This window comes from Pyrus communis, chromosome 17 (genome assembly GCF_041283825.1).
Source record: "Pyrus communis isolate YQ-2024b chromosome 17, ASM4128382v1, whole genome shotgun sequence".
In the NCBI taxonomy this organism is placed as follows: Eukaryota; Viridiplantae; Streptophyta; class Magnoliopsida; order Rosales; family Rosaceae; genus Pyrus; species Pyrus communis.
The window spans coordinates 20,131,398-20,152,772 of record NC_142581.1 but is presented as its reverse complement, the minus strand read 5'-3'; the positions used below and the strand labels follow the sequence as shown (position 1 = coordinate 20,152,772).

The 21,375-nt window shown below is 39.5% G+C and overlaps 1 protein-coding gene across 1 annotated transcript; it reads left to right on the top strand.

The window, feature by feature from the left end:
- Positions 1-18,737: 18,737 nt before the first annotated feature.
- LOC137709400 (uncharacterized) lies at positions 18,738-21,055 on the top strand. The gene is made up of 3 exons (XM_068448493.2): positions 18,738-19,714; positions 19,896-20,081; positions 20,448-21,055. The coding sequence occupies exons 1-3, from the start codon at positions 19,244-19,246 to the stop codon at positions 20,730-20,732; spliced, it is 942 nt and encodes a 313-aa protein (XP_068304594.1). The 5' UTR covers positions 18,738-19,243; the 3' UTR covers positions 20,733-21,055.
- The last annotated feature ends 320 nt before the right edge of the window (positions 21,056-21,375 follow it).

Sequence of the window (21,375 nt, the reverse complement as noted above, 5' to 3'; positions counted from 1 at the left end):
CCTTTGTAGGGTTTCTAGAAAGAATGAGCTTTGTGGCTGATTTGGGGCTTCTAGAAAAGAATGCTTCTAGAAATAGGTTCTAGAAATATCTACTTAGGTCCCCTTGCAATTAGGATTAAGACATGATAAGGTTAGGATAGGATAAGATGAGATAAGGTTTGGATAATGTTTTGGATAATGTTGGATAAGGTTTTAGATAAGGTTTTGGATAGGGTTTCCTCTTTTGAGCTACTTCCTTATCCACTTTGTCTTGAGCTTAGTTCCTTCCTCTTCTCATCATATTTCTAGCCTCTTGAACTCCAAATTCGTCCATCCATGTTGGCCCATATGCAAGCTATCCATATAGTGTCCAAAATTGCTACAAAATGCACTAAAATGCACTTTCTTGGTACTTTAACCCTTAAGACCTACAAACACACGAAAATGAGTTGAAATACGACATTAACTAAGAAATAATAGCACAAATGCACAAGAATAAGCTAGCTAAGTTGCCTAAATATGCTCCTATCACCGACATGAAATTAACAGGTGTTCGGGTCAACACGATAACGAATCGGGTCGTTATCAGGTAACTCGATAAGCACCTGTTAAGATAACGGGTTGATTCAGGTATACACGTGAGTAACACGATACACGATAAACAAAATATTAATTTTATAATTTTATAACCCTAAAAAACTATTATAACAATTATATATATTAATTTAACAATTTTATACCCCTAAAAACTATAATAATTATATATATATATATATATATATATATTAAATTAAATATTAAAAATTGGTGACCATTGGATCGGCTTAAATATACATACCATTCAATTTCTTAAGTATTATACGTACAAAATAAATAAATTTAAATCTACTTAATAAATAAATAAATACACACACACACACACACACACACCCCATTGAACTTGATGGGATACGAACTCTACGAAACTAATTTCAACGATCCAACTGTCAAACTTGTTTGTATATGCTTTGAGATTGCATCAGCAAAAAATCGCAAAAAAAAAACATTCAAATATCAAGTAATGGGACAAAATTTTTTTACGGTTATCAACGAAAAATCATGATTTAACGGTTATTTTAACTCCGATTTTGATGATTTTTTACAGCTACGCTCATTGACCCAATATGAATGCAATGAATAAACTCGATCTTTAATTTAAAATATTTACACTAGTGGATATCACAAAATCTTATGTTATACTTAATGAAACTATGAATAAACTCTTAAGTGTTAGTGAATCTATTGTTTTGATGGGATACACATTCTAAGAAACTAGTTTCAACGATCCAACCATCAAACATGTTTGTATATACTTCGAGATCGCATATGCCAAAAATTGCAAAAAACAAACATTCATACATCAAGTAACGGAACAAAACTTTTCGACGGTTATCGATGAAAAATCACGATTTAACGGTTATTTTAACTCCGATTGTGATGATTTTTTTACACTCCTTGACCCTATACGAATACAATGAATGAAGTCAATCTTCAATTTAGAATATTTACACTAGTGGATACCACAAAATCTTATGTTATACTTAATGAAAGTATGAATAAATTCTTAAGTGTTAGCGAATCTATTGTTTTGATGAGATACGCATTCTACGAAACTAGTTTCAATTGTCAAACATGTTTGTATATACTTCGAGATCGCATACGCTAGAAATTACAAAAAAAAAAACATTCAGAGATCAAGTAACGGGACAAAACTTTTCGACGGTTATCAACGAAAAATCACGATTTAACGGTTATTGTAACTCTTATTTTAATGATTTTTTACAGCTACACTCCTTGACCTTATATGAATGCAATGAATAAACTCGATCTTCAATTTAAAATATTTACACTAGTGGATACCACAAAATCTTATGTTATACTTAATGAAAGTATGAATAAACTCTTAAGTGTTAGTGAATCTATCGTTTTGATGGGATACACATTCTACGAAACTAATTTCAACGATCCAACCGTCAAACTTGTTTGTATATGCTTCGAGATCGCATATGCTAAAAATCACAAAAAATAAATATTCAGAGATCAAGTAACAGGACAAATCTTTTCAACGGTTAGCAACGAAAAATCACAATTTAACGGTTATTTTAACTCTGATTTTGATGATTTTTTACAGATACACTCATTGACCCTATATGAATACAATGAATGAACTCAATCTTCAATTTAAAATATTTACACTAGTGGATACCACAAAATCTTATGTTATACTTAATGAAAGTATGAATAAATTCTTAAGTGCTAGTAAATCTATTGTTTTGATGGGATACGCACTCTACGAAACTAGTTTCAACAATCCAACCATCAAAAATGTTTGTATATACTTCGAGATCGCATACGCCAAAAATTGAAAAAAACAAACATTCAGAGATCAAGTAATGGGATAAAACTTTTCGATGGTTATCAACGAAATATCACGATTAAACTGTTATTTTAACTCTGATTTTGATGATTTTTACAGCTACACTCCTTGACCCTATATGAATACAATGAATAAATTCGATCTTCAGTTTAAAATATTTACACTAGTGGATACCACAAATGAATCTATCGTTTTGATGGGATACACATTCTAGGAAACTAATTTCAACGATCCAACATTCAAACTTGTTTGTATATGCTTCAAGATCGTATACGCCAAAAATCGCAAAAAACAAACATTCAAAGATCAAGTAACGGGACAAAACTTTTCGACGGTTATCAACTAAAAATCACGATTTAACAGTTATTTTAACTCCGATTTTGATGATTTTTTACAACTACACTCCTTGACCCTATTTGAATACAATGAATGAATTCGATCTTCAATCTAAAATATTTACACTAGTAAATACCACAAAAACTCTTTCATTTTGCATATCCTTGCACATTTAATATTTTGTAATAGACTGGTAGTGTTTGGATGTTTGTTTATTAGGCTCTTATTTTCGAGTGTAGATATAGTACTTAAACAACAAATGTGTTTTAATGTTTTGAAGTAATATTTATGTGGCAATGTGTGGTATGTGCAAATTTAAGAAAAAATATATATTTTTCTTAACAGTTCATAACGGGTTATAACGGGTCGGGTAAAGTATAACGGGTCAGGTCACTTTACCCGTTGGGTAAAGTGACCCGACCTATTAAGGACCCGTTAAGATAACGGATGTGACATGACGTGACCCGTTAAGATAACAGGTGTTACACGAAAACGACACGAACACGACAGACATGACTCGTTTACCAGGCCTACCCGTAGCACTTAACCCAAGTGCCAAAGTGCTTTTTTTTTTTATCAGACGCCAAAGGGTTTCTATTTGGGTCAGTGCGTGGTTCTTTCTCTTCTTATTTTTCGTCCTCTTTTGTTTTTTTTTTTTTTTTTTTTTTTTAACTTTGTGTGGCCCGTAAAGTCATTTGCCTCTTTTTTAGTTTGCGTGGTCCATAAAGTTATCCATCATTTCTGAGCTCGGAGAAACTATGAGAAATTTCATCCTGCCTATGGTCACAGTCAAGTGACTCTCCAGCTCGGAGCATCTTCCTCTTAGTTAGAACATAACAAATTTGTTGTAAGTAAATTTTAGGTACACCAGAAAATGAGAGATCTTTTCAAGTACTCAGTATACAAGCATGTCTCCACGTTTTTAATACAAATGAAGAGAAAATATATTCTTTTGTGTCCCTTCAAATGTATTATGACATGTAAAGTACTAGCTTGTGTACCAAGTAATCTAAAACATTTATCTTAGAAGTGACATTACCGTCGAATGTATAAATGAATTGTTTTCTTCCATTTGATTATCTTGTTGGAGAAGAAAAAAGCACAACCACATTAACTTTAAACGTACAAGTGAATTGTTTTCCTCCATTTAATCATCTTGTTGAAGAAGAAAAAAGCACAATCACATTAACGTTAATTGTACAAGTGAATTGGTTTCTTCCATTTAATTATTATGTTGAAGAAGAAAAAAGCGCAATCACATTAACTTTAAATGTAAGGTGAACTGTTTTCTTCCTTTTGATCATCTTGTTGGAGAAATAAAAAGCACTAGCACTGCAAAAAGAAATGTTAGAAAGTACCTCCACGAACAAAAAGAAATGTTAAATAACAAAAGAAGAAATGTGTAGAATTATGTAAAGTGTGTAATAGTATTGTTATCACAAGGTATATACAAGTCTTTGACTTGGGCTCAAGAAATACAAAATTCATAAGGATAATAAAACCTAACCCAATAGAATCCTAACTGAATTCTCCTACACTAACATTCCCCCCTCCTCCTCGAAACTTGTCTAGCTTTGAAAGACAAGTTTGGACCGAAGTAAACGAAAGCGAGTCTTCAAAAGTCGTTTTGTGAGGAGATCCACAGCTTGATCGACCACGTGCAAAATGATAGTCAAGTTAAATGTGACTAGTGCAAGCATGAAATACTGGTTTGGCAGCCATATATGTTGTACTTAAATTATCACAAAAGAGAACAGTAGGAGGAGGAGCAGGAAACCGAAGCTCACGAAGTACATAAGACAACCAAATAGATTCAGCACACGCATGTGTAAGGACATGGTACTCCGACTTGGCACTAGAACAGTAGGTTGTTTGGGGGAACTTCAAAAAATAAGATTAGGCCCATGAAAGATAAGGTGCCCAGAAGTGGCGAGACGGGTATTCGGACAACCAACTCAATCAACATTAGATAACCTCGAAGCAAGGGTGGGCCAGATGAGCGATGGAACACAATAGCATGATCAATGGAGCCTTTGATGTATCGTAAGATGCGTTTGGCAACAATAAGGTGTGTGTTCGTCGGACGAGTCGGACGAGACATAAGCTAAGCAATATGATCAATAGCCTACGCAATGTCCGAACGTCTTAAATGAGATATTGTAAAAATCCTAAGAGATGCCAAAATTTAGTAGGACCCGCAAATAAGGTACCATCCTAATTAGACAACTAAATACGTGAAGCAATATGAGTAATGCAAGGATTACAGTCAAGCATATTCGTGCGTTTAAGTAAATCACGAGCATACTTGGTGTGAGAGCAATGATGATCATTGGAAATGGGCTGAACTTCAATGCTTAGGAAGTAATAAAGAGGGCTTAAATCCTTAATTTCAAATTCACGTCTCAAAAAAGACATAAATCGCTGAATAGAAGAAATATCAGTACAATCAACACAATATCATCCACATATAGTAACAAGATAAGTGTGCATTTACATAGTGAAAAAATGAAGAAAGAAGGGTTGACTTGCCTTTGCACAAAACCATGACGAATAATAAAGATGCTAGAACGTTGACACCAAGCATAAGGAGCCTTCTTGAGTTCATATAAGGCTTCGTGTAATTTGCACATATGATTCAAACGCTGAGGTCAACAAAGCCTGGTGGTTGTGTCATAAAAATTTCATCTTGCAAGTAACCATTCATAGATACATTTTTTACATCAAGTTGTCAAATAGATCGACCATGAGTGACTGCAAGACCAAGAACCAACCGAATAGTGGTAGGCCTGGCAACAGGACTGAACCTCTCATGAGAATCAAAACCATATTGACGATGAAAGCTCTTAGCAATGAGACGAGCTTTATACCATTCAATAGAGTCATCGGCATAATGCTTAATTTTGAAAACGCATTTGTGACCAACCATATTTTGTGAGGGATAAAGTGAAACAAGAGACCGCATACCATTCTTCAGTAAGGCATTTAACTCCTTTGTAATAGTTACACACCATTCAGGAAGACAATGGGCTTTTGTAAAACATGTTGGTTCAACAAGGGCAGTGATAGATGTCATAAGAACAGCAGGCAACGAGTAATGCACAGCACCATCTGTAAAAAATTTGTGCTGCGGTGTGAGACTAAGTTTGCATAGGATGTTGCAGGTGAATAAGTGATGGAACGAGATCAGGTGGTGAGGCTAGCGGGTAAGGAGAAGGCAACCAACCAGGCCGTGGTGATGGAGGCGTAGATGCAAGCAAATCAGGAGTAGCAATAAGCGGCACAGGTTGGGTCAATGCTGGTGTAGCCACAATAGACTTGGGCTCCAAAAAAGGAGGAACCCAGCAATTAGGAAAGGCATGTGCAGGGGCAGCAGCAATGGCATATGAAAAAGTGTATGTGGAGCCAAAAATAATCAAGAGGCAACACGTGAATTTTAGGATGAAAATGACAAAATTACCCTCGAGGCACATCGGAATTCCTACGCGCGAGCAATGGACAATCATCTCTCAATCAAGTCAAAAGTGCCCAAATAGGTATTTATTTATAACCTATTTCATCCATCCCTTATCATATCTTCTCCACAAGGTAACCCCCAAAACATTCCTTTTAAATTATGTAATTAGCTAATTAATGAATTTATTACCTAATTAACCTATTAATGGCTAATTAAACTACCAATTACACACAAAAAACACACAAGAGGCCGGTCACCTTCTCTCCCAAGGGGGCCGACCATGCCTTATATATTCTACCTGATTTTCTCTAAAAACCTAGGTCTTCACTCTTGCTAAACACTCAAAATTCTCCAAACACTTTTCCTCAAAATTCTAACTTTGGCATCAAAGGTTCTTCAGCCAAAGATCCCCCCACCAAAAATCATCGTGGGTGCATGAGGCTCTTGGCCTTGACCTAAGGTGTTATTTGTTTTGTAGGTGCAATTTTGTCCAAGAACAAGGAAGAAGAAATTTGCATCCACAAATTGGTGTTTTCATTGAGAGTTCAGTCTCACACTCGTAGAAGACTCTTGCATCCAAGGTTTTTCTATTTTCTTGTCCATTTATAGATTTTTCGTATGTTTTTATTATTAGAATTTTTTATTTGTAAAAATTCTTTGATAAAAAGTAAAAGAGAAGTAGAATGGCTAGAAATTTAGAAAATTCAACAAGTGAAAATTCCAATATTCAAGAGATGGGACCGTGGCGATCCATGAGGCTAAATGCGACAATAAGTGGAGTGGCACCACCACCACGAGCTTCCACCATGGGAACCACCATGGTGGCCATGCGCGGCGAGGTCTATGGTGTCACCACCACGTCTCGAGCCGTGCCATCTAAGCAAGCCCAAGCCATGCCATCCAAGGCCTATGACACTAAAGCCACGACCCAAACCATGTCACTCCAAGCCCAACGCAAGCCCAGCCTGCTTCTGCCTAGCAGCCCACTTCCATGGCCTAGCCTGCTTCCGTCGAGTAGCCAACTCCCTTGACCCAGCTTGCTTCCATGGCCCAACTTGCTCCCGCAGCCCAGTCTGCTCCCATGGCCTTCCAAGTAGCCCAAATCGATCCAAGATTAGTTTAACCGTCCCGGCTCCAAATTTCCCAACGATCGAACCAGGAGCATTTTCACCACATTTTCTGTAGATTTGACATTTCCCAACTTAAATCTAGCGCTCGGAGTCTACCACATTTCCACTGCTCAAGGAGACGCATTCCTTTCAACCTATTCCAACCCAAATGGAGAACAACACTTGTCTTAACAAGTCATAGAGTTGATGAGCATTCTCGCATAGCAGACGACTTTGGTGAACCAACTCTTGCAGCGCACCGAGATGTAACGTGCCTCAGACGAGGTGTCCCAAAGTAGGACAAGGGCAGACAAAGAACCTCTTCAGCAGCGTTCTGGAAAGTAACCACTCAACCAGCACGAACCGAGTCTTTAGGCAGTGTACAGTCTTGATTGGGCCCTCGAGATAACATAGACTCTTGTCTTAGCGTGCAGATGACCATGCGCACTAGACTAGGCCCACGAATGAACATACATTCACAGTTGGGGTCACACTCCGATAGTTAACATGAACAATCTTCCAGGCGAAGTGTTCATTCGCGCAAGGAGCATCATCCACCTCACATCGGAATAGGCAGTACGACGGACAGAGAGAAGCGGCCACTCAATCTGGCTCAAGTTCAACCGTTGCCTACGAAGAACTCGCTCACCTGCTATGAATGCACCGCATCCGCGACATAGATGAGCCAAACACATAGAAGAACAACCTAGACCAGTAAGTCACAATTGGGGGTAGCCGAGAACTCCGCTACCCCATCAAAGAAAAATTCAAGAAGAAGTAGAGAGATTCTTGACCAAGCGATTTCGCAATTTCCAACACAACGAGGTCACCGACGATACACTACGATGGAACATGATAAACATAAGCAGGTCACCCTTCACGAACGAGATCAAGCAGGTAAAGCTTCCACGCGAGTTCAGCATGCCATATTTCACATCTTTCAAAAGGGATGAAGACCTTGAAAGACACTTAAAGCACTAACGAAACGTAATGATCCTGTATCGAAAGAACGACGATCTTATGTGCAAGATATTAGCCATCACTCTACAAGGCGAGGTGCAAGATTGGTTTTACACCCTGCTGCCATAATCCATCTGGAGTTTCGACGAACTTTCTTTGGTTTTCACCAAAGAATATTCGTCTTATTGCTCGATCAAGAAAAAGTCCGACCATTTGTTCAACGTCAAGAAGAACCTAAAAGAGTTGTTTTACGACTATATGAAGAGGTTCAAAACAGAGAAGACAAGGATAGTCGGATGCAATGACTCGATAGGTAGAGCAGCATTCCAAAAAAGACTTCCAGCAGACCACCTGCTATTAAAAAAATTGATCATGAAAGAAGATCTAACTCTAGTAGTCTTTTTCGCTCTAGTAAAGAAACATGGACTTTGGGACGAGGCTCGCCGATGCACATTCAAAGACTTGAAGAAGTACCCGACATCACCTCCCTACTACCCAAACCTGAAGCAGCGGATGACTTATTCACATGTTTGATGGTATCTGAAGTAGCAATAAGCTCTACCATCATACGAAAAGAGTTGGAGGCCCGACTACTTGTATTCCACAGTTCAAAAGCTCTTATCGATGCTACCAGAAATTCAAAAGCTAACTTTAACAATAGATGTTACAACCTGGAAGCTCAAGTTTTACCTTAAGACACACGCAGTCATCTTCATGACACACTATTCCACCCAATCCAGACACGCGATGATAAAGGCATAAACACTGGCAGATGAAAAGTTTTTTGATGAACGCAACAACTTGGCCCAAAAGGCGCGCCAAGGGCAGACGAACACTAGAAGGACACACTTGGAAGCAAGTTTTATCCTTATCACCCCAAAAGATTTTACATAGAAGCAACATGTACCAACAGTTGAACACCACTTCCTGCTACGTCACATAGCCCCAGTCGACCCTTGCTCTATAATTCAACTCTAGAGCGGCACAACGATGTCCTAGAGGAAGCCGAGCATGCTTTAGCCACGTTTGCTCCACCCGATGGAGACTTCTGGCATTTACATGTCGACAGCGCATCCAACTATAAAGGTTAGGAAGTATCTGTGGTCCTTGTCACCCCAGACAGTTCAATGCCTAAGCAGTCGATCACTCAAGGCTTCAAAGCATCTAACAAGATGATCCTTGACTGCCTTAAGAAATCCCTCACCGACAAGAAAGGAAAATGGCCAGACAAACTCCCTGGATGTCTATGGGCATATCGCACCACCAAAAGATGAGCAACTGATGATATTCCTTTCTCTTTAGCATTTGGCTCAGAAGCAATTATTCATCCTAATGTCATCAACTCAAGTATCACCACTCTACTGCCAAACATTGAGCAAAATAGTAAAGAGATGGCCACAAGCTTAGATCTGGCAGAGGAGAAACGCGAGCATACCATCACCCACATCACAACCTACCAGCAGCAGCTCCTCTCCAGCCACAACAAAAGGGTTAAGATCTGCCATTTCCAGCCCTGGAGATCTAGTCCTAAAAAGCCTTCATCATTGCCTACAAAGAAGACTCCAAAAAGATGGATCCCATCTGGGAAGGTTCGTACAAGATCAACAAAGTAGGCAACAAGAGTAGCTACACCTCTGCCACCATGAACGACAAAGAGATCGAAAAACAATGGAACGCTTACAATCTAAAGAAGTATTATATGTGACCTCTCATTACATTTAAGCCCGAAGACTCAAGCAACTCGACGGGTACCACTTCATAAGCCGATGACTTATTAGTTGTTATGCAGTTCCTACCTTACAGCTAAGTTCTCATTTGTTTCACTCATTTTTCAATAAGGAATTCAAAAGTAATTTGCAACTTGGCTCGGCTGCATGCTTATGACAATTGATCATTCATGCACTTTAGAAGAAGATTGCACCCTTCTTAGGTACTCATCGTAGGAATTGCACCCCCCGAGGGACCAACCATGCTCTCCAATGTGAAAGGGTAAACCAATTTCCCGATACCCACATGGGTCTGCTCTCCAGTGCGAGAGGATAAACTAATTGCTCTCTAGTGCGATAAGGTAAACCAATGCCCCAACACCCAAATGGGTCTGTTCTCCAAGGCGAGAGGATAAACTTACAATCCGAATATCTAGACATGGATGAGCCGGGCTGCCCTGGTATAACTAGGTACATGATGGCTTGCGTCAGGATTCCTAGAAGTAGCCACAATGGCCTTTTTCAAGGTTTAGCTAGCTGAAGGATTTTGGGTCTCTTGGCCTAATCCGTAGGGAACTGGGCTCCATAGACGGAGGGGACACATTACGCAGTACGTCTTACAGACGGCTACCATGGAACCCTAAAGCTATTACCGAGTGCACTAAGGTAGCCTATGGTTTTTGGAAGACTACCTACGACTTGCCCTTCAAGCACTAAAGCCGCAATAAATTTATACAACTACACATTCTTGTGAAAGGTTAAACAAGCTATTGTGCATATATGAAACTTTATCCATTGTCGACATGCTACGTAGTCAATAAGCTTCACCTCTGCCAAGCGCGGAACAACCTACACCAAGTCTTAAAATGTTGTGATACTTGCTATGCAACCTACGAAATTGGAGAAAGCCAAGGTTAACAGCCTAGTGGTTACGCAGACTTGTCTGCTTCTGTAAATAAGGCATCTGATTGCCAACCCCATGGCTAACAACTTTGTAAAGTTCTACACCAACACCTACGGCTGCATAGGCTACGTGAGCCTGTCTGCTTATAAAAAAGTAGCACGCCTACCACTGGTCTATAAAGTCTAAAGGTTAAGGCATGAATAAAAGAAGTGTAGATAAAGAAAGACGAATGAAGTATGTTTATAAATAATTAGTAAAGGCCGAAAGAGTTTAAGTAAAACAAGAGCTACAAGGAAAAAAAAAGACAATCCTAAAGGCTACCTAAAAGACTACACTTCAGCAGCTTGGATATCCCACGACTACTCAGTCGCCACACCTTCAGCAGGCACGATGCTCTTAGTAGCGGTATCATCCAGCACTTCACCTCCGGCTGCCCCAACCTGGGCACCAACTTTTCCAACTACTTCACCAATGGAAGCCTCAAAAGTAAAAGCAAGCATGTCTTTCGGAGAAATAGAAAAGGTCTCAAAACCTCGAGCACATCATTTTCACCTTTCAGCTGCTCATTCTTCTCGAGCAGACTAATATGGATGCGCTGCAGCTCATCCACTTCTTTCTTCAGACTTTCGTTGATCTTCAGTACACCTTGAAGTTCCAACACTTGAGATTCAAGCCTATTGACAATTCTCTTAAAGTGGATCACTTGATTATAAGCAGCAATCAACTCTTCATCCTTTGCGCAAGTAGCGAAACGAAGCTAAGAAACGGCATGCTTAAGATCTTGAATTTGAGGTATGTGACATCTGATCTCCTTCTCTGCACTTTCATACTTAACTTGGATCGCGTCAAGCCTAGTCATCAAGTCAACGATCTCTTGGCGAGCGGTCTCAAATTGAAGAATAAGCTTCAGCTGCCACAACCCTTGCCACCTCTTTAGCAGCCTTGGTATCATTTTGGTGAAGGAGTATAGACTCGGTTGCCATAATAGTCGTCTTCTGCATCATGGCAAGTATGGCAATCTTCCTATACTCGGTCGTATGCTTCGCAAAGGAACTTGGGCAAACAACCCCTTTAACGCCATCGACAAACTTGGCACAATAGCCTATGTCTTTAAACAGATCTGGTTTCAAAAGCGCACAAATCTCAATAGCTTCCTCAGAATCAGGCATAGTGGATTTCTCACCGCTGTCCACGCAAGAAGTCTCCTCCTTTCCAGCAGGCGAATTAGTCTCAGCAGCAGGGGAAGTAGGCCTTGGCGCCACTTTAGCAGTATAGTCCATCTTATCTCTTTTCATAATAGCAAGCCTCTCCAAATGTGAACCAGACTTACCTCTTAACAAACATTTTGTACAGACTTCGGTATTGGGGGCATGAGAGGACCTCTATGATGAACAATCTTACCAACAGTTGTACTAGCCATTCTCAACATGGCAGGTACCTTAGGCTATATCTAGCAGCCTTATTTTTCTTCCCATTAGAAGAAGTCATGTCAATCACAAGCCTCTATGCAGCAGGCAGACCCTCACAAGTAGCAGAGGAAGTTTTCAGTTTTTTCTCAACCAGCATCTCTTGAGCAGGCGGGGTAGATCTATTCTTTCCACCTTCATTCATAGTAAGCTCTACAACAGCGATCAGACGAGCCAATACATCCGCTGATCTTCTTTACCATCTCTATTGGGAGCAGCCCACCTTTCTCCCAACTAAGAAGGCTAAGCAGACAACGCCATTCATGGTACTCAGTAGGGAAGCTCAACCTGTACTGGCTTTTCCCTCATTTTTTCTCTCAGACTAGCAAGTAGAATACCTATATACCCAGCATTCCAGCAGCCCATGAGGCCCGTGACCTCCTCATCTCTCTTAATCGCCGGCCTGGCCCTCGACAGGTCCAAGAGCCCAAAGGACATGAGCCATGCGTGTCACATCCCAGACCGACTCCACTGTAGCATGATATTGTCTGTTTTGGGCCCCTAAGGGGGGTGGATTGTAACATCTTACATTAACCAACGGATAGGGGGTGATGTGCCTTATATATACATGCCCACCCTTTTTGTTGGTCTATGTGGGATGTTACAATGCGGCTCGCCTAACACTGTGTCTCAGCGCCTCAATCCGCAGACCCAGCCGCGTAAGCTGCCCTTGGCTTTAGCCAAGCTGAGCAGCCCAAACAGTGGTCCCTGCCACAACACCTCATCTGCCCATGCTGAGTTGACTCCTGACCCTTACCAGCCGACATGCCGCACTACCCCGACGGTTACCCCGTGACAACACTATCCAAGAAGAAGACAAGGAAAATTAAAATTTTCTTACCTCGGTGTGGCACGGAGAAGACGAAGAAAGCAACGAAAGACAATCCTTTGCACGGGCAAAATGTAGAAGATTGCTAGAAGAGGGGGAACAAATATCCTCTAAGCTCTCTTTCTTGTAAGGTAGAATAAATCACTCTGCAAAATTGATTTAACAGCCCACTTAAGGTGGATTTAAATAGGCTTTGAGAGAAATTTATTTCCCTTGCCTAGAAGGATTTAATTTCCAATTAAAGAGGGAATTAACATCAAAATAGGAAACAATCCAAAGTTTCCAAAAGCAAGAAAATCTCTACACCCGTTACCCTTTTCTACGAGCAGCCTAACAGATGTGGGGCATTTGTGGAGCCAAAAATAATCATGAGGCGACACATGGATTTTTGGGTGAAAAGGACAAAAGTACCCTCAAGGGTAACCCCAAAACATTCCTTTTAAATTATGTTAATTAGCTAATTAATGGATTTATTACCTAATTAATCTATTAATGGTTAATTAAACTACCAATTACACATAAAAAACACACAAGAGGCCGGTCACCTTCTCTCCCATCTAAAAACCTAGGTCTTCACTCTTGCTAAACACTCAAAATTCTCCAAACATTTTTCCCTCAAAATTCTAACTTTGGCATCAGAGGTTCTTCAACCAAAGCCCCCTCTCGCCCCCCATTAATCGTGGGCACGCGAGGCTCTTGGCTTTGACCTAAGGTATTATTTGTTTTGTAGGTGCAATTTTGTCCAAGAACAAGGAGGAAGAAATTTGCATCCACAATGTCCTCATCAAATTTCACGTGTAGGCAAATATAAACTCAGTTGGTCTTCAAGTTAAGTCACCTGTAACCTTTGTATTTTAAGCTATACCTTACAAAAATACATTCCTTGGAATGAGATCCTAATTTGTTCTAAGTAAAGGGACCTAGGTAAGGGTAGCATGCACAACCAAACATACGGAGGGAGGACAAATCAGGATGACGATCAAAGAGACAAAAATATGGACTAGACCAACCTAGGACATAGGATGGGAGAAGATTAATAAATAAAAAAAGGCCATTAGTATGGCCTTAACCCAGAGAGAAAACGAGGCATTAGCTGTTGTGATAAGAACCCTATTGTCAGTGGAGATATGGCGATGTTTACGTTCCGCCAATCATTTTTGTTGAAGAGTGTGAGGACATGAGACATGGAGAATAATACTATTGGTGTGACAAAATTGAGTAAAAGTATGGACTAACATCATAAGTAAAAAGAACATAATATTTACAGTCATAAACAAAATTATTTTAGACATTCATATGTCATTATGCATTAACTAAATGAAAATGGGCCAATAACTATTTTAAAATTAAACGATAGTTTCTACGACTTAGAAAGTGCACATGTGTTAGAAAACGCCTTATTTAATTTAGATAATGACCCTAGAGATAACTTAGACAAAACTTCAGTGGATGAATGACCTAGACGAGAGTGCCATAGGGTGGAGTGGGCGGCAAGAAGAGTAGATTAACAAGACAGAGACACAGAATAAAGCTAACCCTTACATTGGCCCTGAAACAATGGAGAACCATAATAAAAGTTAGAAATAACATGGCCATAGGGATGAATAGTAACAACAACGAAATTATCTTTTGTAAATTGAGAAGCAAACAAGAGTTTTTTCTTAAGATGAGAAACATGAAGGACATTATTCAAATGAAACTTATGAGAACCTAATAGGAGAGACATATTGTGGATGCAAATTTTTTCCTCCTTGCTCTTGGACAAAATTGCACCTACAAAACAAATAACACCATAGGTTAAGGCCAAGAGCCTCCTGGTGCCCATGATGAATGGAGGGGGGGCTTTGGCTGAAGAACCTCTGATGCCAAAGTTAGAATTTTGAGGGAAAAGTGTTGAGAGAATTTAGAGAGTTTAGCAAGAGAATTAGAATTGAGTTTTGGAGAGAATGAGAGGGCTTATATATGGATGTGGCCACCACCTTGGGAGGAGATAGACTGGCCACTTGGATGGTTTTGTGGGTTAGGTCCTTGATTTGTGGTTAATTAGCTAATTAATGGAATAATTATTTAATTAATTAGCTAATTATTATAATAAAAGATGAGAGATTTAGGGGTTACCTTGTAGAGAAGATATGATGAGGATGGATGAAATAGGTTGTAAATAAATACCTATTTGGGCACTTTTGACTTGATTGAGGGATGATTGTTGACTGCTCACGCATAAGAGTTCCGGTGTGCCTCGAGGGTAATTTTGTCCTTCTTTACCCAAAAATTCATGTGTCGCCTCTTGATTATTTTTTGTTCCACACATACTACCAAGATAAACTATGAAAAGTGCATCGCCATGACCAAGGAGAATAGATTATTTACCGTTACAGAGGCATGGTCTTGAAGAGCATCACCATTATTAGTTGTATAATGAATGACTCCAATATCAAGGTACCAATTAGGATCATAAACAGCATTAGGTGGATAGGGCATAACATGATAGCTCATAAAAAGAGTGGCGGAACGAAGAGGACAAACAGAAACATCATGGCCAGAAGTATTACAATAAGTACACCAAAAATAAGAAGGAGCACCGAGTATACCTTGATTAGAGTTTGAACCCAATTGTTGTTCTGCCAGGCCGCCACTACCTCCGAAACCACTACCACGACTAGCTCCACATCCCCATCCACCATGATTGCGAGAGTTGAAGCCTCCACAGCCTTGGTTGAGCTTGTTGTGTTGTTGTCCATGCAGTGTTCTAAAAATCGGCTTAGGTGCTACACGATGGTCAACCGCCGAGATTAAGCTTAAGTCGGAAGGCACATAAAGAAATTAGGGGGCGCCTATCGGTCTAAGCGGCCACCTAAGGGGTCTAGGCGGGTGCTCAGAAGCTTAGGCAGCCTGGGCGTGATTGAAAGTCGAAGGCATGAGGTTAAAATTATGAATTTTTATTTTGTTTGAATGTGCATAAGGAGGAGCTTCAACGAAGAAGATGATGCAAAAAGCTCATTTTCTCTAGAAAAGGGATCCTCTCCGGATCCCTTCCACCTAATCCTCCTCATCAAACAATCCGGGCCCTTGACTGCCAAAAGCATAGGCCCACTTTAAAAGTTATGATAACTTTAGCCGTTAGATCAAATTTTAAGGGTCCGGATTGTTTGATGAAGAGAATTAGGTGGAAGGGATCCGAAGAAAATCCCTTTCAATTTTCTCTCTCCCATTCCACGTGACAAAGAAACTTTTTCTCTTCTTAATTAGTAAAGGTATCCAATGAGGTTCCGCCACCTATCATCTTAATAAAGGCTTCTGAATTAGGAAGTGGTACTTTTGATAAAAAATAAAAAATAAAAAATTAGGAAGTGGTACTACGTATTGGGAGATGTGGTGCCTCCATAAGTCTAGGTGACTTTTCATATATCTCCATCACCACTCATCCAAAAATTCTAAATTTTTAACACTATTACTTTCAAAAAATATTATATAAATTCATAAAAAATATTTTGTAAGTAATCACTCAATTTTTTTATCTTACACCATAAAATCACTAAGATACTAAAGGAAATTTTCTTATATTTTATAAATATATATGTTGTATGTTGAATGATAAACTTAATTAAAATAATAAACTTATATTAGGCCACTAGTTTGAAAACATCTTCACCACAGAGATTCCTAGCTGGAACATTTATTAACCCCATCCTTCTTCCCTTTAAAGCTTATGGTTCGGACCCCCCCCCCCCCCCCGGTACCACCAAGGTAGACAAATACGTACGAGAACTGGTAGAGACAGTTCCTTTACTTATGTCAAAAATGCAAGTTGCACCATTGAATAACAACCCTAATTCTACCTCCTGGTCAAATACAGGTTCGTGCTGCATAGCTGGGGAGGAACTTTAATCACATGTCGATGCTCTCACTTAGTGGAATTTCATTGAGGTAGTTTTGACCCCTAATGAGGTAACATTTTTAGGTGCCATAGTTTATTGCAACTGAACCCTTGACCTGGTTGCTAATGAAAAAAAATAATAGTTGGAGATATTATTTGCCCGATAGCTGAGATCTCACCAAGCATAGCCTATTTAGTTCTAGCATTGGAAGAGCAAGGAAGACTCAAAATATGATGAAAGATATATTCAAGGAGAATAGAGCACTCATGTTAGTTGAAGGAGTAGGAAGCGCCTTTTAACTGTAAATAGACACTTATTTATATAATATATAATATTTTTTTCTTAAATCCGTCTAATCTGCCTAGGTGCTAGGCCTTGCCCGCCACCCGACTAGTGCCTAGCGTTTTTTAGAATCTTGTGTCGAGGCATGCGGGGTGATCTGGATAATGGGCTTGGTAAGCAACAGACTAAAGTTACTGCTCCTATTGTGGCAAGATTTTATCTGTAACTAGAACTGCAACTGGCTCTAAGCTTGGCAGGAGCATGTGCGGTCGCGGCAAGAAGGGCATAGGCACTGTGTTAGGTTGATTTTAAGCTTTAAAGGAGAGGAACCATGAGCGAAGATCCAGTAACTCCAAAATAAGAGGAAACTTAAGAACAACTATCACAAACATAAAATATTCACTCCCAAGACCTTTGAGCATAGATGTAACTAAATCAAAATTAGAGACAAGTTGGTTAATAATAGCACGAGAATCAATAATTGACTTAGCATGTTAAAGATAATCAGAGATGGGATGAGTCCCTTTGGTGAGAGCAAGCAACTGAAAGCAGAGATTGGTGGCATTGGCAAGAGAAGCTTGAGAAAAGTGTTCATAAAGGCAGTCCCATAGAGCCTTGGAAGATGATTTGCCGACGATAAGAGACAAAATAGCTTCAAGAGAGTGGAGGCAAGGTAACTCACAACTAGTTGATCGGCTTGAAACCAGGTAGCAAACTCCGGATTAGGCTTCTCAAGTTTGTCAGCAATCGTAGGGATGGTATCGATATTGGCCTTAGCAAAACCATCAACATAGCGAAAAAGATTGTGCCCAAGAAGTAAGAGCTTCATTTGACTGAGCCATATGATATAATTGGAATTGGTCTACTTCAGAAAGCAAGTGACGTTAAGGCTAGAGATAGAAGCACCAACTGTTGAAAAGGTAGCAACAAGAGCGGTGGCCATGATAGAAGAGAGAGGGAGATCGACAAGAAAGTTTGGGAAGAAGCAGGCTAGGGTTTCATGACCATGAAAACAAAAAACCTTAACTCGTTGATATCACGTAGAATTATGTAAATTGTGTAGTACTATTGTTATCACAAGGTGCATGTATATACAACTCTTTGACTTGGGGCTCAAGAAATACAAAGTTCACAGGGATTACAAAACTTAGATTAATAGAATCTTAACCCAATTCTCCCACACTGAAAAAATGAATAAAAATAAATAAACACGAACACTAGCCTCCAAATCAAAATTAGGTAGTTTGTAAAATACAAAAAACCCATCAAACGAATAATGTTGTTAGGTTGAGGAGTATCGTTGTCGCATGCCAACATATAATATTATAATATTTACAATTAAGATCAAATAATTACACAATTATATGTAAATAATATAGAGCAATAATAATAGTATGTGTATTGCCGACACTTTTTTTGGTCAATTTACAACTAGTTTTGGCAAAAGAACAAGGTGTGGTACAAAATCATTGGCTCTGCAAATCAAGTGGGGGCACTGCTTCTCGTTGGTCCTTAACAAAAGCTTCACTTACTCTCTCTGCATTCCTTACATACACACAGAGAAACACACTGCTTTGTGGCAGCTTTTGAAATTTTATCAGCATCTCATCTGTTTAACTAGTTTTCTGGTGAAATTTTCTGAAAGGATTTTTCATTCTTTTACTCTTTTCTCTCTCTAGAACTGAATTCTAGTGGTCAATTTGTTCAGTTCCTCACTCTAGCATAGAAACCAGTTCATATCTATCAAAACCTTTTTTCTGGGTACCCAAGAATTTGCTAGAAGTTTCAATCTTTGGTAAATTTCCACTCAAATTGTGTGGGTTTCACTTGGGTGATTTCCAAATTTGTGGAGGAAGTTCTTGGCAGAACGCTTTGACTTGTAAGTTCGTAATTCAAATCCTGCGTTGTTATTACTGATTAGGCAATGATGCATTCAACAAAATCAGAGTCTGATATCACAAGCTCAGCTGGATCATCACCGTCAAGGTCCCCAAAGGCACCTGTGTACTATGTGCAGAGCCCTTCAAGGGACTCGCACGATGGGGACAAGTCCTTGTCAATGCACGCCACTCCAATCTACAACAACAGCCCCATGGAGTCACCCTCACACCCCTCCTTCGGCCGCCACTCGAGGAACTCCTCCTCGAGCAAATTCTCGGGGATTTTCAGGTCCTCTTCAGGTAGGAAAGGCGGTAGTAAGCAGAGGAATGACAAGGGGTGGCCGGAGTGCAAGGTGATTATGGAGGACGGGGCTTATGATGATTTCAACGATAAGTCGCTTTCGCGGCGAGTGCAGGTCTTGATTGCTCTACTTAGCTTTGTGTTGTTGTTCACTGTCTTCTGCTTGATCATATGGGGCGCAAGCAGGCCTTACAAAGCAGAAGTAGTAGTTAAGGTAAGCTAAAAATTTGATGCTGAATTTTTTCTTACTTCTTAGTGTGATGATTTAATTTGGAAATACTGAAAGGGGTGTGGGGGTTCTTCAATTCAAGGAATGTAGTGGGAAAATGGGAATTATGCAGTTGCTAATAGGATGAAATTGTTTCGGTCTAACGGAGCACTTACGATTCTTGCAGAGCTTGGAAATCAGTAACTTCTACATTGGTGAGGGTTCGGACTTCAGTGGAGTTCCATCAAAGATGGTGACAGTGAATGGCTCATTAAGATTGAGTGTGCGCAACTCTGCTTCAATCTTTGGCATTCATGTTACCTCCTCACCTATCGGTCTCCTTTATTCGGAGATTGCGGTAGCAATTGGTCAGGTTGGATTCTCTACCATGACTACCATATTTATCTCTAAGCAAATTTTTTAATAGTATGTAGGATAAGGGTAAATTTACTATTTTGGTTTCTTTGTTCTCACGCTTTGGTGCCTCGAGTTTTAATCTTTCATAGCTCTGTCCAAGTTTTTTTCCGTTTACAATTCAAGTGCCATTGGCAACTTCCAGGGGACCGAAATTAATTTCAGGTCAAAACACAGGAACCAAAATCCTAACTGGACTAGGATATTACATTACCAAACTAGGAAAGTTTGGTCTTGATTCGTAGTCTGGCAACATAATACGTATGTAGGATACTGTTTGGAATCGCTTGATAAGTGTTAAATTTTCTGAACTTTGTCTTTGCAGTTGAAGAAATATTATCAGCCTAGAAAGAGCCTCCGAACGATATCAGTGAACTTGCATGGTACTAAGGTCCCTTTATATGGAGCTGGATCAAGTTTGATGTACACAAAAACTGGTGCATTGGTTCCGATTCCATTGACCTTAAGCTTTGAAATCTGGTCTCGAGCGTATGTTGTAGGGAAGCTAGTGAAAATAAAGCATCGAAAGCAAATCTCATGCCATTTGATTTTGGATCCCACTGTCACCAAACCCATCAAGTTCAAAAAGAGCTCATGCACTTATGACTGATGATATCCTTCTGTGAATGCTTGTGAAAATCCAGTGCAGAATTTACTGCAATTTGAGTGTACTTTTTGGCCAGGGACTGCAATCCGAGTTGAGTTGTTCATTCTGCATATGAAATCCTTTCTCAAGAAATTAAAATACCGAGTTTATTTTTGGCCTTAGTAAATCTTTTACTTTAAGAATTCCTGTAATTCGTTTTTTATTTTGTTTTTGTTAAATTCAAGTCACTGATTTAGTTATGATCATAAATGTAAATAGCTTGGTTTGAAATTATGTGATGCATATCGTATGTATGTTTATAAAGACGAGGGAGTTTTTGACGTGCAGCACAATGTTACGAGTTTATACCATTTGGGAGTTTCAAAGCTATCTGCTATCCTTTTCTATGCGGATATCATAGACCCGCTGGCCTTTTGTTGTACCACAAAGCGAACAAGTTACTAGGGGACTACATACTGATTTTTTTAATTGTAGATCCTTGTACTATCTCTACACGCTTAATCCTAGTATGAGATGAAGCAACTGAGATTTCGACATCAGTAGATGACCGGGAGAATCCCTCTAGTAAACAGACATTATCCTCCCAATTATTGTCGACATTGTGCTCACCGAAGCAAAGAATCGTTTCTCGCAAGCCTCTTCCATG